We start from the raw sequence: 18,395 nt of genomic DNA on the forward strand, positions 1-18,395 counted from the left end.
ACAATAAAAGACCTGAAATATTTCAGTTGGTGTGCAATGAATCTAAAATATATGAAAGTTTAATTTGTATCATTACATTATGGAAAATAATGAACTTTATCACAATATGCTATTTTTTTAGAAGGACCTGTATGTATGTATGTATGTAAAATAAAGGTAATAGGTAAAAATGCTTATAAAAGGAAAAAAATACCCAGAATATGAAGAATATCAAAAACTTTAGGAGTCACCAGCACAATAACACACTCAGCAAAATATCGTCTAATTATATAGTTATCGAGAAAATCCCAGAAAATATTGAGATATCATTTTTTTGTCAATATCGCACACCCCCTACTAGAACAAAATTTTTAGACAAGTAACAGTACTTCTAGCTGAGTGTGCCTTTCAGTACTCTTTCCACCGCTGCATATCGCCCAGCCCTAAGCTGAGGGAGTGAAAACATTTCATAAGACGTGTTTCATGTTTCTCCAGATTTCATCCTGATCACCGTGTGGGTCGTTCTGGCTGTTTCGGGAATGGTCGTGCAGCTGTATCGGGAGAAGTCGCGGCCGTTTTTCCCGCCGAGCCCGTACGTGATGTGGAAGCAAGAACGAGAGCGCCGGAAAACTAACGTCTTGGATCCCAGCCACCACAAACCATCTTTATCCACCCGACTCCTGGAACGCATTCGCCAACTCACGCTACGCACCGAACCAGCCGGCGAAACCACACCACTCCTACTTTAACTCTCGACTAGTTTTCTCTACAGTTGCTCAAACTCATGGAGAACAGTTACATTAGGATTGTGCTCGATTTTAAGAGCCACACACAAAGCACTAATGGTGTGTTGGATCCCAAATGTTGCTGTTCCCGGACCAGATTTAGTCAAATTAAAGGGACTGTTCAACCAAAAATGTGATGTTTATCTGCTGTCCCCCAGGGCATCCAACATGTAGGTGTGTTTGTTTCTACAGTAGAACACAAATGAAGATTTTAACTCAACCGTTGCTGTGTGTCGGTCATATAATGATGTGAATGGGGAACAATTCTATGAGGAGAGCAAACGAAACATGCTTAGACAACATTCACAAAGAGCCCTGAGGCTCACGACGACACACTGATATCTTAAGACACAAAACGATCCGTTTGTGTGAGAAATCGAGCCGTATTTATATCATTTTTTTCCTCAGATACAACGCTATATCCATCACACGCTTCACTTCCGGTAAAGACGGTCAATAATACACGCTCTGGATATACGAGCCAGAGAGTAGATATATAGCGTTGTGTTTGAGGTAAAAAATGATATAAATACGCTCGATTTCTCACGCAAACGGATCGTTTTGTGTCCTAAGATATAAGTGTTGTCACGAGCAGCAGGGCTCTTTGTGCATGTTGTCTAAGCATGTTTTTTGTTGTTGCTCTCATTGAATTGTTACCCGTTCACATCATTATATGACCGACACACAGCAACAGTTGAGTTAAAAATCTTCATTTGTGTTCTCCTGTAGAAACACACACACCTACATGTTGGACGCCCTGGGGGTCAGCAGATAAACATCTAATTTCCATTTTTGCGTGAACTATCCCTTTAAGCAACTCTACTAGACACAGCAGCATTTTTAGATGCATTTTAGCAGCCTAGAGGAAATGTTAAACATGGTGGCACATGTTCAGTCCTGTCCAGTGGAGATTTTTTTTTAACTTTCCTTTTATATTGTGTGTAGTATAGGATCTCAGCACAATGTGCCTGTCCGAACGACTAAGGATTTTTAAAGACATGCAATTAGTTTTTCAAGTTCACCACTGAAATGAATGTATAAGATGCTGCGATTGCAGACCCACTGACGTTGTGTGTGTGTTTAAGTCCCTGCGGATCCTCGCAGAGGTTTGGAGTCGATGATGGAAATAATGAGTTTATTTTGACCGAGTTCCTGTGGGAATGTGCACTTGATTAATGAGGATTTTAAATGCAGATTCATTGTTTTTGAGTGTATATTGAGGATCTGTTAAGTTTAAAAGTCAGTTTTTTTCATATAACCAAATATGTAGCTCTAATGGAGACACAAAGCCAAGTTCGTTTTGCGTTACATGAGCATATGAGCGCGTTCATTAATTCATCTCCGGTGTCCTCTCAGGGTTTCTTCGTGTGAACTGTGTCTCTCACTGAAGCAAACTACCCATCTTTATTTTTCTAAAGCATTTAAAACGTGCAGTGAATACTTACCATGTTTTTTAAGTGGTAGCGGTGTGTATTGTTTCTGTTTTGTATAAAATTGTCTAATTAAATGTTTAATAAAGTTGTAATTTGTGCCATAATACCTAAATGATATGGTTTTCTATTATAAGACAGTGTTATTATAGTATTACGGAGATACTATTATATTGTTTATTAATATAACTTTCATTTTATTTTAAAGTTTTAGTAATTTATATGGAAGTTTGTTTCCACCACAAAATAAAAAAGGTAATAGTCCATTATCATAATTCATCATACAAATAACACTTTTCAAATGGCGAACTTTAAGTGTTTATTACAAATACATTCCCAAATGCTAATCATGAGTATAAATACACAAATTTGCGTTGCATTTACAACCCTATGTCATGTGAATAATGTGATCTTAATTGCCCTAAATGCTTTATTTTATGTTTCCTCCTTTTGTAGCACTTTGAGATTTTCTTTAAAATGAAAAGTGCTTTATAAATAAAATGTATTATTATTATTATTATATAACCGTAATTGTGAGTGAAACACGATATTAAATGACCCGAAGGTCAAGTAGCAATTGATTTGAATCTGAAATTAATTGGATTGTAAAAAGAAGAGTTTGTAGCGGTGTTATTTTAGTTTTGTTAATATTTATAATTATATTGATATACTTTTATTTTTCATGTTAGTTTTTTGTGTGTAATTTAGTAATGCACTTCTCATTTTATTACTACAATTTACTCCCATTTCAGTTCGAGTCATTTACCGTTAATAATTTTAGTACTTAAGTTATATATTTAACTTGAATATCTTAATATACTTAACTTATATATTTAAAGGTGCAGTGTGTAGTATTTATGAGGATCTATTGACAGAAATGCAATATAATGTACATAACTATTTTCAGTGGCGTATAAAGATCGTAATGTCTTATTACCTTAGAATGAGCCGTTTCTGTCTTCACACACTGCGGTTCCCCTTACATTGACGCCGCCATTTTGCAACGCCATGTTTCTACGGAAGCCCTAAAGGGACAAACTTCTCTACAGAGTGCTAGCTACTCTGCTGTCTCAGATGACATTTTTGTTCTGTGTCAGCCACCGTATTTTATTGCAACTCACAACCTCACCCCTTGATGGCGCTAAAATTCACACACTGCACCTTTAAGATTAATATCTACACGTGAAATCATCAAGGCAACATTTATAATACTCTTATTAAAATTTATAATTTATAATAACTGTTGTTGTTATATTTCCAAACTGTCTTTTCTTTGGAATAACATGCACTGCTATATTTGAATACACTAAATTACTGATAGTGGAAATCCTAAATGAAATCAGCCAATGAAACAGCCACTGTTCATTCACCGGTTTTAATCATTTTCAATGCCACTTCGGCTCACACTCACATAAAACACTGTTACAAACACAAGAAGCAAAAAAAAAAAAAAGCTTTTTCATTAAACGGCACATTGTGACATTCCCTTTACAAAGTCCCGTGTTCAGGTAAAGTAATCATTCACAATCTGCCAATGGGTCGTTCCGCGGCTGAATCCGTCAATTTGGTCATTGGACTTTTCCAGACTGAAGCCATGATGATGGAGATGGAAAAGTAATTGAATCCCAGTGTTTGGCCCTTCCTGCAAAACCCCTCATGACAGCCGTCAATCGCTGATGGACATCCAGGAAGCGCAGTGAGGTCATCATGACCCTGTAATGGAGGATTGTGGGATTTGTAGGACAGCTCTGAATGATGGTTTGTAATCTCTGAGTCTCTGACGGCCTTTAGCTCTTCCTCAGACTGACGTCTGTGCTAGTGAGCAGCGGCGACAGAGACGTGCTGTCAGACGTGTCGTCTCTCTTCAGCACCAGAAACGCCTCGCGGCTGATTCCCAAAAGCTCCCGTAAACCTCTATTCTCCAGCTGCAACAGAACAACATCCACGTATAAACCAGAATATCACAACTCCTAGGGCTGCACGATTAATCGTCTTTATTAATCGCGATAACGATATTTGCTTATCTCGATTGATTTCAAATAATCGTCACCAGTGTTGCCACAGTTACTTTGAAAAAGTAATCTGATTACTCCTTTAAAAAGTAACTTAGTTACTTTACAGTTACTTGATTTTAAATGTAACTAAGTAAGATTACAAGTTACTTTATTAGTTACATTCAGCAGTTGCTGACAACACCCCCGCCGCCCCAACATAGAAATGACAACCGTTTAGGCCAACACTCACAATGTATCTCCTGATATTTTAAGTTGAAATTAAAAAATATTTCCTGAAAAATACTCTCCCCGAGACACAAGAAGCAAGCAAAAAAAATATATATGTATGTATATATTTTTATATATATATATATAAGGAAAATGACTAAGGCCATGTCCACACTTTTGAAAACGTATATTTTTCTCTCCGTTTTGGCCTTCCGTCCACACTGAGACAGCGTTTTAAGTCAATGAAAACGTATCGTTTTGAAAATGCTCTCCAAAGCGGATAAATCTGAAAACGGCGTCTTCGCGTCGTAGTGTGGACTGTGAAAACGGAGGCTTTTCAATACGATGACGCATTTTCAGCCATGTGATGCAGTCATATGACCAATTCAGCCAAGATGGTGAACGACATTAGTGCAGCAGTTGTTTTGTATGCTTTCTGTTTTGACAGCCTTGTTAAATATTAATGTCAATTTGTACATACTGTTAAAAAACTCACTGCCTTTTCTCGACATTGCCGCAAAATTAAATAATTCATTTCCGTTACTCGAGTAAATAAACGAGTAACGGAAATGACGCAAGTCGAAGCGTCTTGGATTTGCTCATGCGCAGTACGCGGATGTAAGCGTTTTCAGACGTTTCAGTGTAGATGAACATTTTTTTGGAAAACAATTGAAAATGATAGTGTGGACGCGGAGCGTTTTTAGACGAAAACTCTTTTTAAATGTATCCGGATTAGTGTAGACGTAGCCTAAAATAGTAACTCACAGTGACTTGGATAAATTACTTTAATCTGATTACTGGTTTGGAAATAGTAACCCGTTAGATTGCTCGTTACTGGAAAAATGTAGTCAGATTAGAGTAACGCGCTACTGGCACACTGATCGTCATGATATTGGCCTGCTCGTTAATTATCGTTAAAACATGTTCTTTCTTTGGGCTTTGTGTTATCTTGCATTGGTTACGAGCCTCCACTAGCAGTCATGCTTGTGGTTGCCAGATGCAAAGAGCTCAAATCCCCCAAATGGAGCTTTTCCCTTAAAAGGATGTACTTTCTTCACAGTGTTTTACTTAATCTGTGCAATCTGGCAACTCTAAATGCAGAAGGAGCGCTGATGATCTGAAAAAAGCACGCACTGGAGTTTAGTGATCTCCACAACGAAATTCACCTTTTGTCTTTGTTTCTTCATAAGCCACTTGTACTATTTGTGTGACTAAATCTGCCATGATCAAACCTTCAGCGATGAATTTCAACAAATGCACGCACGGATCTCACCGTATAAATTGCGAAATTGAAAATTGCTTTTATTCTGCAAACAGTGTGACAATTCAATCGGGAAAGCTGTAATGTTACAGTATGGTTTATTGTTATGTTTACAGAGTTTGGTCTTTTAATATCACTGTCTTAGTGCATTAAGCCACGTTAAGCATTTTTCACTTAAAGCATTTTAAAGAATTTAGTATGTTAAAATAAGATAAATAATCTGTCAGTGGGGTAAGCAAAATAATCTTAAAACAAGATTATTTTACTCACCCCATTGGCAGATTATTCATTTTATTTTAAGCAAAAACTCTCTTCATTTTGAGGTATTTTTCCCAAAACAAGACAATAATTTGTACTTGTCTACTAAATGTTTCTTAATGTGTTTTTTTTTTTAGAAATTTTGACTAGAAACAAGACAAATATACTAAGAAAGAAAAGTATTTTTTGCAGTTTCTCTTTTGGCTTACATGTTACCACAAAACTGGACTTGGCAGTCACGAATTATCATTTGAGTTAAGAGAACTGATAGGGATTGTTCTTTTAAGCAATGTATGTCTCGCCACAGTTGCCAAAAACTTAGAGCGCCTTCTGGTGGACAAACTATGAAACGCCAACACTCACAATGTGGTTGAACGGTGTATCGTCGTAAAAAAGTATAGTAATTTATCAGCCATCATAAATGGCGATACCAATAGTTTTAGAAAATGCCTAAAATCTGCGCATAATATCGGCCAGCCGATATATCGGCCAGGCTCTAATATCGTATCAAATAAACTTTTGCTCATACCGGCCAGCATAATTACTCGTTTTGTGAAATTTAGTGCGTCTCACCTCCAGACGTTTGATTCTCTCCTCATCCTCACACACTCGCCCTTCATCCACCTCGATGGCTTTCCTCATCACCGTGGCCATTTCGTTAATTTTTTCAATGTGCGCTTGCATCTCCTGCAACATAAACACGTGAAATGCCAATTTGAGCACCAGCATTAGGGGTAAACCTCAGAAAAAGCATCTGCGGGACTGACATTAGTGTGCTGTTCTCTGAGCTGCGTGACTATAGCAGGATCATCTCTCTTGCTGGCCATCAGAAGGCGAAACACTTGCTCTCTGTATTTGCTCATGATCAGCTCCAGCGCAGACTGATGCTCTTCCAGTGACGAGCGCAGCTCTGTGGAGAGAGAGAGAGACGTGAGGATTTAGATCGAAAACTTTAAAATGCAAACCATAGGGTGGTGCAATATATCAAAATATCGCAAATGTAAATATTGCAATATGCATATCGTAACGGCATGCAATATCAATGATTTTAATAGGCTATTTCTTCAACATTGTGAAAAGTGTACGTTTTAGGTCGGCATATAGCAGAGAATAGACTGGGCACATGACTGTTACTCGCTTGATGTTAAAAAGAGTTAAAACAACTCCCTTCAGTCTTGCGCTGTCTGACACACTGTGAGATCCCTTCAATTCGGTTTTGTGTCTTGTTACACACTTAAAACTGTCAACACACACAGTTATGTCAAAATGGCTGTCTTGCTGAGTATTCATGTAAACTCAGTCGGTTATGCTTTAAGTGAACAACATCAGAAAGAAGCCGAATGTGTGTCAATAGGATCTGTGCATTAGCTCTTAAAGTGACAGGCGATGAATACAGTAAAGCTGCCGCTGTCTGTCAAACAACAAAAGAACAAGATAAATTAACCGGTGCTCTTGGCTGAATAACCTTTGTAGCTTTATCATTAGGGGTGTGCCAAAAAAATCGATTCACAGAAGAATCTAGATTTGCAACGATTCAGAATCGATCTGAAATGTCCAAGAATCGATTTAATAAATTAATAAAATCAGCTGGCTGTTCGTCTCCATTTTGTAACAAGCCAATACGCGACGTTAAGTCCTGCAACGGCATAAAAGTGGCAAATTGTGGCATTTATAAAAATCATGGGAGAGGATGCGGGCGGATAATTAACTCTGTGCGGGCAGGTAGTAGCGCGGATGAAAAATATGTGCAATATTTCTGTGGCGAGGTGGACGAGCGAGAGAGCGAGCGAGACCGGGGCGTGATTGTGAATGAGCGTCACCTGCGAGCCACACCGAGTCCTCTGAGGGAGCTCGAGGCATATAAGGACGAGATATCACCAGACCTGGGTCCTGTACCATGAAGCTGGTTTAGCAGGCTAGCCAGATTTGTTTAAGCTTAGTTTGTGCCAATCCTGGGTTTTAGGTACCATTAAAGTGGTTTGGCTTTTAGCTGTGTTCATCACCATAGTAACTTACGCTCCAGAGCTAACCTGCTCTGGGGCAGGTTATGTTCTGGATTAGAGATCTCAATCTGAAATTGGACCAATCAGCTGTGAGTAAAGTGACACACCTCTGATGCAATAAAGTCACTCCCCCTGTTTCTACTCCAAATTAAAGGTAACTGCATAGTAAATGGTTTTTAAAGACTAAAGTGTCTGGCTTTTAACAATGCTTATTTATAAAAAAATAATAATTTTGAATGATTTAGATATAACTTATGTAATTATTATACCTTTAATAAATTACACATTTATCATTTTAGTTAATCAATCATTAATAGGCACTTTGTTAAAATTAATACATAAGTCATATAAATAACATCACCTGCATAAAGTCATATGGATAAGCTTTAAAATCAATAAATAAAACTAGCCTATTAAAAAAAAAGAAGCTTACTAAGCTTAAATGTTCAATTTTCTCTATATCAACTAATCTAACTTCATAACTTTTACTTGCATTGACGTATACTATTTTTCTTAAAGTTGTCCTCTTTCATAGACAGCTTTTCTTCTTGCTGTGTATTTGTTTTATTTTAACTCTCAATATTTTTCAATCATGCAATATTCTGCAGAATAGAGAAATTAATCTCACTGATTGTCTCGCGAGAAGTTCATCTCAGTTCCACAGCGTGTGATTGGCTGTTCACTACTGATGTCACAGCTAAACTCCTGAACTCAGGATCAAAGCCTGAGTTGACAAAGAAAGTGGATGATCAGCATCATGGGACCAACAAAGCCTTAATACAATGGTTTGGTTTTGTCAACTCAAAACTAATCCTTTAACCCTGAGTTTGTTAAACTACCATCATGGTACAGGCCCCTGGATTTGACGTTGAGTTTCGTTTACGTTTTATTATGTGTGTGCGCTTGGCAGTTGTCCGTGAGGGGCTGCCCACGTTACTTACGTCTTCTTTGGTTAAAGTCTTTTAAATGTTCGCCGGTTCCCGCCTCCTTCTTCCCCCTCGAACATTCTGTATTACTATTTCTATGTCCAAATTACCATTACACACACACGCAACAATGATGTGCCAGATGAACCATTACGTCACCACCACTGCGACATTGAAACTTTTGTTGATGCCTCTCGTAGCCCAGTCGAAGCACGCGTTGCAGGAGTAGCAATGGATGATGTAAAAGTAAAGTTGGTGAGTGGAGTATATGAAATTGTTGACAACAAGTCTTTAAAGGCACTTTAGCCTGTTTCATTAGCCCATTCATGACGCTGTTGATGTTGAGAGGTAGCCTAGAAATCTAGACGTACCCTAGCGGCAGCAAATTTAATCTGCCGCGAGTGTCGTCTATCAACTCTCAATACCCTTCTGAGCTGTATTCACCAAACTCTTGCCGGGCCAATCACATCGTGTATAGAGTCGGTGGGCGGGGCCATAATGACGTCGGCTGAGTTGCGTTTGCGTGCTTCTAGTAAACACAGAAACTGGCGAACGGCGGTCTGTCGAATCAGCTTTGACCGCGACTCTGGAAGACTTGGAGTTAAGCTTTTCTCTGAGAAAATTACAAAGAACGGCACTGAAGTCATTCTTAAAAAGGGAAGATGTGTTCGGAGTAGTGTTGTCAAAAATATCGATATTTCGATATATATCGATACTGGAATATCTGAAACGATACGATTCTCAGTTTTTACAGTATCGATATCAGCTGCGCTCTCCTCTCTGACCGTCAGCGAGTTGACACACACACCGGCATATTCTCACTCAGCCCGGTTAACCTCTGAGCACGGCGAGCGCGGGTTCTGCTGGACTTTTTCCTCATGACAGTGTGTTAGTGTTAGTGTGTGATCGGTCTGAATTTCGCGCGGGATTGCACATAAATTAATTCTACTAATCCCCGCAGATTTCGTGCTCCACATCTGAAGCGCACACACACATAGCCTACCGTAATAAGCCGCCTCTGACATGATACAAGTGCAAACATTTGCTTCCTTTTCCAGCTTATTATTGGTCAAATACACTCAAAGAATTATCAGTGCACATCTGGAAGAGTATTAACGTAACCACAGTCGCAAACAGTTCAGGAAGAACGAGTAACAGGAGCAGTGTTCAGGATCCACGCGTCTGTTAGTCTTAAAGGGACCGCAGTCATTTTATTCAAACTACAAAAAGACAAACGATCAACTGCACTTAACTGATCAACTTGTGTAACTTTAATAGTTTCATCTGTACGCTATTGAATTTTTTTACAAAGAACATTATCCAGTGTTGTTTTAAATGTGATTACTATGCATTTTTTTAATTCAGTTTCTTATCTGAATGTTAGACTTACCTGAAAAAATAAAGCAGTCTGTTTAATTTGTATCTTCTATTCTATTGCATTTATTTGTGCTATTGTTTGTAATCTGTTTATTTGTTCTTATTACTGTTTACTCGTCTTTTTAAATTCAATTTACCATTCGAAATCAAGCTTTCTTGTGCTGTGTGTAAGCTATTGCAACACAATTACCCCATTGTAAAAAATACATTGAGATAGCAAAAATTTGTGAGATAATTTTAATAGTAATTGATCAATTAATCAATAATTGTTCAAATCAAAACGATGCCCAACCCTAAGGAACATGCTGGCCACATGAATTTTTAGTAAAAAATAACAATGAATAATAAGTTCTGTTGTCATATTAAGCATCTTATCTTATTTATTTATTTATTTTTTTACTGTGGTATCGATTTAGTATCGATTTATCGATATTTTAGTCTGATATCGTATCGAAGTCATAATTTTGGTATCGTGACAACACTAGTTCGGAGTTTAGCCGACCGGATACGGCGAATGTTTAATCTATCAACGAGCTCTGCTTCACCTTCGTTGCTCTGGTTGGTGTAGCGCTATCCTATCGCGTGCAGAGGGAGTTTGAAAAACAACCGTTTATCCGCCCCTCGGATTGAGCCGTCAATGGAGAGTTTCCAGACCAAATATCTTGATGTGGGTCAGGCTTGTCAGGCTAGTTGAGAGGTGCAAGATAAAAAATAAAGCATTTTAATTTGAATGTTTTAGCGTGTGTGATTTATCGCGGGCACAGGTCGGGTAACGGGCCAAATATTAACGGGTCTGGGCGGGTGCGGATTTAATTTTGATATTTTCAAAATCAAATAGTTTTAAATCGAAAAACGATTATGAATCGAATATTGGCCTCAATAATCGGAATCGAATTGAATCGTGAGATGGTAAAAGATTCCCACCCCTCTTTATCATGTATCAGTGTATATTTAATTCATGTAAAGACTACTGTTAGTATTTTTTATTTTTAATAACAAAGATAAATTAAATTAACAAAAATAATCATCCAGTCCTAGTTCAGAACAGTCTTTGTTTACCTGGCTGTTCAGTTCTAGGTTGATATAACTATATATTATCAAGCAAAGCAAAGAGTTTTTGGTATTTAAATATCTGCATTACATTTTTTGTTTGTTTACATTGATGTTAAAATTATTTGTGCTAAAACACAGCTGGTCACTTTCAGAAATTGCAGCGATGCTTTCTTGTCCCAAAAAGAATGTGAAACACATAAAATATTCTCACAAATTCTCAGTTTTTAAATCCTTTTAAAATATAATTTAAAGGGTTACTTCAGCGATTAGCATATGGCTTTGTATCAGTAGAAACCCTGGAGAATATTCAAATTATTGTGCTTTCCCCCCTCATATCTCCCTGAGACAAGAGATTTATGCATTTTATTTCTGGAAAAATTCCTCCTATGATGCAAAATGACGATTTTTGCATCATAGGAGGAATGTTTGCCCAGAGGCTAAAGACTACAGCCAGCAGAGGGAGCCATTTCCGCATTTTTTGAATCTGCGCATGGGGGATGGGAGATTACACTCAGCTGGCAGGGAGAGCTCAGCTTGCAGACAGGATCATTTAAATGGAGCAATGGTGAGCAATGTAAGTCTTTTAACTTCTCAAATTCATTTCTAGGAAAGTTTAGCTTGCAAAGGCATGAACTGAAACGCGTGCCAGACTGAACTCGCGTTGTGAATGTATGCCGTGAGTGTAGTCGCGATTACCTCAGCTCTCATCACTCCTGCAGTTAGTGCTCAGTGCTGTGATACTCGCGCGGTGACTCACTCATTATATTGAACACACACGTTCAGTTTTTAATTGTAGTGTCTTCTCTAACTCAGTCAAAGTAATCAAGTAGGTGGCGTTGGGAATGGCCTCACAGGGCAGCGAAGCATTCTGGGAATTGTAGTCTTTCATCCCCATGGGACAAAAATACATTTTCTGTCTTTTCTCAGTCTAGAAGACACCAAATTCAAAAATAATTTCACATTTCTACTGCATTGATGACCCAGTTTAAATACAGATTCATCTTCCCAGCGCTGAAGTACCCCTTTAAATATATTTTACACACTAATAGCAATATCGTATCGTATATCGAATGTTGCATTATTTAACAAGATATCGCATTTTTCTTTAATATCCCAAAGCCCTGTCCTCCAAACACACCTTTGTTTTCATGCTGCAGTTCCCGTATTTGCCGGTTTTCCTGCTGGATTCCCATGACCAGAGTAGAGCGCGGTCGATGTCTCGCCACCTGGTTCAACACCTCGATCTCTTCCTGATACTGAGAGAACAATAAATCTGAGGATGAGACTTGATTTTATTTATTTGGACAGACTGAGAACAAGCAATGATACCTGCTTCATGGCCTCCACTCTCTTATTCAGCAGCGTGGTTTGTTCGATAAGGATCTCAGCAGCATTGTCATGATCTCGGAGTCTCTCCACCAGTGATTTGGCATCGGCCAGCACCTTCTCAAGTGAACAGGTCATTCCTGAAGAACACAAGAAACAAACTTGGACTGACTTGGTGTCATGAATACATTAATACACTATATTGCCAAACGTATTGGGACACCCTTTCAAATCATTGAGTTCAGGTGTTCAATCACTTCATGGCTACAGGTGTATAAATCAAGCTCTAGGCCTGTAGACGCTTCTACACACATTAGTGAAAGAATGGGTCGCTCTCAGGAGCTCAGTGAACTCAAGCGTGGGGCCGTGATAGGTTGCCACCTGTGCAATAAGTCCATTCCTGATATTTCCTCACTACTAAATATTCTACGGTCAACTGTTGGTGGGATTATAACAAAGTGGAAGCGATTGAGAACAAAAGCAACTCACAGAGCGGGGTCAGCACATGCGGAGGCACACAAAAGTCGCCAACTTTCTGCAGAGTCAACAGCTCCAGACTTCCAAACTCCTGTGGCCTTCAGATGAGCTCAAGAACAGCGTAGAGAGCTTCACGGAATGGGTTTCCATGGCCGAGCAGCTCATCCAAGCCTTATATAACTAAATGCAATGCAAAGCGTGGGATGGAGTGGAGTAAAGCAGCCGCCACTGTACTCTAGAGCAGTGAGACGTGTTCTCTGAGTGACCAATCATGCTTCTCTGTCTGGCAATCTGATGGATGAGTCTGGGTTTGGCGGTTGCCAGGAGAACGAGACTTGCCTGTCTACATTGTGCCAAGTGTAAAGTTGGGTGGAGGGGGGATTATGGTGCAGGTTTGTTTTTCAGGGGTTGGGCTTGGCCCCTTAGTTCCAGTTAAAGGAACTCTTAATGCTTCAGCATACCAAAACATTTTGGAGAATTTCATGCCCCCAACTTTGTGAGAACATCTAAGGGACGGACCCTTCCTGTCCCAACATGAAAAAGTGTCGGTCCATAAAGACATGGAGGAGTGAGTTGGGTGTGGAGGAACTTGACTGGCCTGCACAGAGTCCTGAGCTCAACCCGATAGAACAGCTTTGGGATGTATGAGAGCGGAGACTGTGAGCCAGGCCTTCTCTTCCAACATCAGTGCCTGACCTCACAAATGAGCTTCTAGAAGAATGGTCAAAAACTCAGATAAATACACTCCTAAACCTTGTGGAAAGTTGAAGCTGTTAGAGCTGCAAAGGGCGGGCCTACTCCATTAAACCCTACGGATTAAGAATGGGATGGCATTGAAGTTCATGTGCAAAGGTAGGCGTCTCAAAAATTTTGCCAATATAGTGTATGTGCAGAAAACCAGCCAGTAAGCAACATCTGATATGCTAAAGATGATCAGATCAGTAAAAGACTCTTTTACTGCCATTATTGGCTTAAATGTAGACGTTATGTGCCTTAATTAACAATGTGAACATTAATGTTGCTTCCTCTATTATTACTAATAATGATATTATTTAATCCATAACAACAATATCTTGTTTTTACTCTCTTCCTACATAAATGCTTATATATTGCCTTTTTTATTATTTTTTTAATAAGTTTTGCTTCTGCTGTTGCTCTCTCTTTTTTATTTTATTTTATGTAGTTTTAGGCCTAATAACATCTGACTACCAATGAAAACTAGCCTTTGAGCAAATTTGGATACATTTACACTCATGAATGTTGATTAAAGTACACTGTCCCTTTGTAAAAATAAAATAAAAAACAAATGTATTTCAGAAGTGTCAAATGTTTTGGTAGAAGCCTAGCATTAGCTAGCTACGAATATAAACCAAATATTGTTATAATAAAATTCTAGATCGTGTACATAAATTCTGACCTAAAGCCAGAAAGACTTAATGCTTTATTTTATTCACCAAAAGCACTGTGAGCAATTTAAAACGAATGTAAATCTTATCTTACCTTTCCTACAGCAACCGCTCAGTTGGAACACTTCCTGTTGCCGCCGCCTTGACGTCACACGCAAGGACTTCTGGGAGATGTAGGCGCAAGCGTCCTGCATTATCACGCACACCGTCCACAAGAAGGCGCAATAGACACACTTTCTGAATGCTAAACTGCTATTACTAATATGAATGTTTATTACTGTTAAATACGCAAATACCTTTGGTGAAACCTATTATTATCTAAACGTCTCTGGCCTCAAAATGCCATTATAAAGCTGCTAATGTTCTTTTATTAACTGAGTTTGAGGGGTTCATAAATGGATAGAGGCTAGTTTAATCCCCAATGTGACCCAGTAATCAGATTTGACCTGTGCAAACAAATCCTGCCTTGTGATTATGCTTGGTGATTATTATATCCAATGTCCAGTTTACTAATGAAAGTAAAAATCTTGAGTTATAGCATTTGGTTGTTCTCACTAGTGACTTTGCCACACAACCAAATTACAATGACAGAAACACTTTCACAGACAGATCTTTTGAGGAGTTATAAAAATATTTTATTTTATCTATCATTGCTATTGGTTTATATATATATTCTTGCACTCAAGCAAATGCAAACAAAGTTTTATTTTGGCCGCTAAAAATAGCGACCGTTATGTTAATTTCTTAAGTATTTTTAATTTTTTCCAGTCCTGCGTTTAAAGAAGGACCGCCCATCTGCTCTCACGTCCCCGCCCACCTGCTTTCATATCCCCGCCCCTTTCCATTGAAGTCTTCTGATGTGCGCTCTGATTGGCTGTTTTGAACCGCGAATCCCTCTCAACTGAACATTCCAAGTCGCGTGGAGGAAAAAGCAGCCGAGCTTCAGCTGATGCGCACTCACGCGCGCGCGCCCGCCCTTAATGCAGCCGTGGAGCGAAACGTGGATCAAACTCAGCCATCTGAAAAGAGAGACAACTAGTTACTGAGACAACTAAACAGCCGCGTTTAACGCTGGTGAGTTTATGCATGTTGTTTTTTCCAACGCAAACCTTTGAAGCCAGGAGTTAGTGAAAGTGGGGACTTTGTTAATCTGAAGAATTTCCTCAAAAATAAAAAGGAAATGAAATGTCAACAAACCAGACTTATGGGATAAAAGACGGTCTCTGTTGTTGTTTATGTTTATGTCCGGCAGTTTTACTAAAAAGGGGAGGATTCTTAGGAAGGAAGTTCCTTGCTTTTCCATGGAAAATGCCTAATAATGAATCACTAAAGCGTTTAAAACATGCATGTTTGAGATAACGAGCATATCCTAATGGTTTGAGTTAATATGATCTTGAAATATCTGAATTTCTGAACGTCTGTGTGGGGCAGGGACAGTCAAACTGCCCAAACATGTTTTCTATTATTCAGCATCACATTCATGATGCTCATATATCTGAGTATTATCCTTTCAGATATGTGAGCTGGATAATACAGAGGAGGAACTGCAGGTGTTTCCTGATGGAAACTTCAGTCATAAAGGTTTCGGCATGTCCTTGAGCTCTGGCAGGGAATTCTGTAGACTTTGTCGGTCATGCCGAAGTGCTGTTAACAGATTAAATGTGCCAGAAAAACATTTCAGGAAGCTGAATTATTCCCTTGTGCAATGTTATGAATAACTTGAGTAGATGTTTTTATTCTAAGTGGCTTACAATGACAATACTGGCATTCGGCTGATATTTGGACAACCAAATCAATGGATAATACAATAGTAAGGCTTTCAGGTTTAGTTAATGGCAAAAACTAATGCTGTACATATACTTAACTATAATATTAAAGGTTACAATCAGGTGATTTGTTGGCTACTTGCATTTAAATTACGTGATACAATGCATTTTTAATGTAATAAACACACAGTGGGTTTATTCATACAAAATATTGAAGAACAGGTTGAAAGAAGTGCATATTCACCGTTATGACAGGTGAAGTGAATAACACTGATGATCTCTTCATCGCCTGTTAGTGTGTGGGATATATTAGGCAGCAAGTGAACATTTTGTCCTCAGAGTTGATGTGTGTGAAGCAGGAAAAATGGGCAAGCGTGAGGATTTGAGCGAGTTTGGCCAGATTGTGACGGCTAGACGACTGGGTCAGAGCATCTCCAGAACTGCAGCTCTTGTGGGCTGTTCCCGGTCTGCAGTGGTCAGTATCTATCAAAAGTGCTCCAAGAGGAACAGTGGAGAACCGGCCACAGGGTCATGGGCGGCCAAGGCTCATTGATGACCGTGGGGAGCGAAGGCTGGCCCGTGGGGTCCGATCAAACAGACGAGCTACTGGAGCTCAAACTGCTCCAGAAGTTAATGCTGGTTCTGAGAGAAAGCTGTCAGAATACACAGAGCAGCTCAGTTTGTTGCGTATGGGGCGGCAGAGCCGCTGACCAGTCAGGGTGCCCATGCTGACCCCTGACCCCGCCGAAAACACCAACAGTGGCACGTGAGCATCAGAACTGGACCACGGGGCAATGGAAGAAGGTGGCCTGGTCTGAGGAATCACGTTTTCTTTTACATCACGTGGATGGCCGTGTGTGTGTGTGTGTGTGTAGCTTACCTGGGGAACACATGGCCCCAGGATGCACTATGGGAAGAAGGCGAGCCGGCGGAGGCAGTGTGATGCTTTGGCCAATGTTCTGCTGGGAAACCTTGGGTCCTCCATCCATGTGGATGTTACTTTGACACGCTCCACCTACCTAAGCATTGCTGAGACCATGTTCAGCCTTTCATGGAAACGGTATTCTGGCGGCTGTGGCTCTTCCAGCAGGATAATGCTCCTGACACAAAGCACAAACGCTTCAGGAATGGTTTGAGGAGCACGACAACGAGTTTGAGGCGTTGACTCGGCCTCCAAATTCCCCAGATCTCAATCCAATCGAGCATCTGTGGGATGTGCCGAACAAACAAATCCAATTCACCGTACAATTTACAGGACCTAAAGGATCTACTGCTAACATCTTGGTGCCAGATACCACAGCACACCTTCAGGAGTCTGGTGGATGTAAAGTCAGAATTGTGTGATATAAACTCGCAGTTCTGAGGAAGGAAAGTCACACAGTTACCTTTTAAATTGGGAAAGACCAATTAATCTACTGCTAAGGAAACCATTACATGAGTGCCAATTAAAGAGAATTATTTTAAGATGCATACGACTGCAAATCTGTAGTTTACTGAATGTGTCCACATCAGATTTGAGCGTATGCTTTTGTTAAAGTCCAGTTATGGCATTTTAAGGGTCAATGATATAAAGAAAAGAAACATGCGCTTATGTTTGTTCACAATAAGATCTATAACATAGCATTTAGAAAATATGAATTTTAATTTCATTCTTGTTTTATATTTTTGGGGTTATGTTTGTGTGAACACTAGCCCAAAAAACACCCCATTTCCTGCAACTTCACCAACCATCTGCCTGATATGTGGCATCAGGGGGTTCTTGAGCTTTAGAGGGGGGGAAAGGGGGGGAAATCCTGAAATAAATGAATGCCGGGATTAATTTCCCATGATCTCTGGTGCACATGCTGGTCATTGTTATGAATCTTGGATTAGTTTTCGTTTATTAATGACCCAGCAGATGATTAATGGGACGGGGGTGCAGCAGACCCTCTGGTTAGTTATTAGTGTCTTATAACATGTCATTGCATCACCGTGGCAACGGCTTCTGTTTACATTATGCCGTTAGGGCATCACCATTGGTTTTCAATTGCCTGTTAATCAACGTCTTTAGAGACCTGCCTGTACTCGTAATAAACTCCTATTTTGCCACCATGGTTTCTACAAACTACTGGCTCACAATGCTTTTG

The 18,395-nt window shown here is 39.5% G+C and overlaps 3 protein-coding genes across 3 annotated transcripts in view; 2 read left to right on the top strand and 1 right to left on the bottom strand.

Moving 5' to 3' along the window:
• Positions 1 to 976, top strand: part of tm7sf3 (transmembrane 7 superfamily member 3) — a 38,944-nt gene extending 37,968 nt beyond the window's left edge. Inside the window, exon 12 of the mRNA XM_067428712.1 lies at positions 475 to 976. Within this exon, the coding sequence (XP_067284813.1) occupies positions 475 to 728 (254 nt within the window). The 3' untranslated portion in view covers positions 729 to 976. The remainder of the gene's footprint in view (positions 1 to 474) is intronic.
• Positions 977 to 3,553: 2,577 nt separating this feature from the next.
• On the bottom strand, positions 3,554 to 14,723 carry fgfr1op2 (FGFR1 oncogene partner 2). Its single transcript, XM_067428714.1, has 6 exons — positions 14,598 to 14,723; positions 12,624 to 12,760; positions 12,433 to 12,550; positions 6,703 to 6,845; positions 6,509 to 6,622; positions 3,554 to 4,119 (listed from the first exon to the last, which is right to left on the bottom strand). The coding sequence occupies exons 1-6, from the start codon at positions 14,695 to 14,697 to the stop codon at positions 3,982 to 3,984; spliced, it is 750 nt and encodes a 249-aa protein (XP_067284815.1). The 5' UTR covers positions 14,698 to 14,723; the 3' UTR covers positions 3,554 to 3,981.
• A 603-nt stretch (positions 14,724 to 15,326) lies between these two features.
• gas2l3 (growth arrest-specific 2 like 3) overlaps positions 15,327 to 18,395 on the top strand; it is a 29,586-nt gene continuing 26,517 nt past the window's right edge. The window contains exon 1 of the mRNA XM_067428713.1: positions 15,327 to 15,577. The gene's annotated coding sequence lies outside the window, so the exon portion shown is untranslated. The remainder of the gene's footprint in view (positions 15,578 to 18,395) is intronic.

Source organism: Pseudorasbora parva, chromosome 20 (genome assembly GCF_024679245.1).
Source record: "Pseudorasbora parva isolate DD20220531a chromosome 20, ASM2467924v1, whole genome shotgun sequence".
Classification (NCBI taxonomy): domain Eukaryota; kingdom Metazoa; phylum Chordata; class Actinopteri; order Cypriniformes; family Gobionidae; genus Pseudorasbora; species Pseudorasbora parva.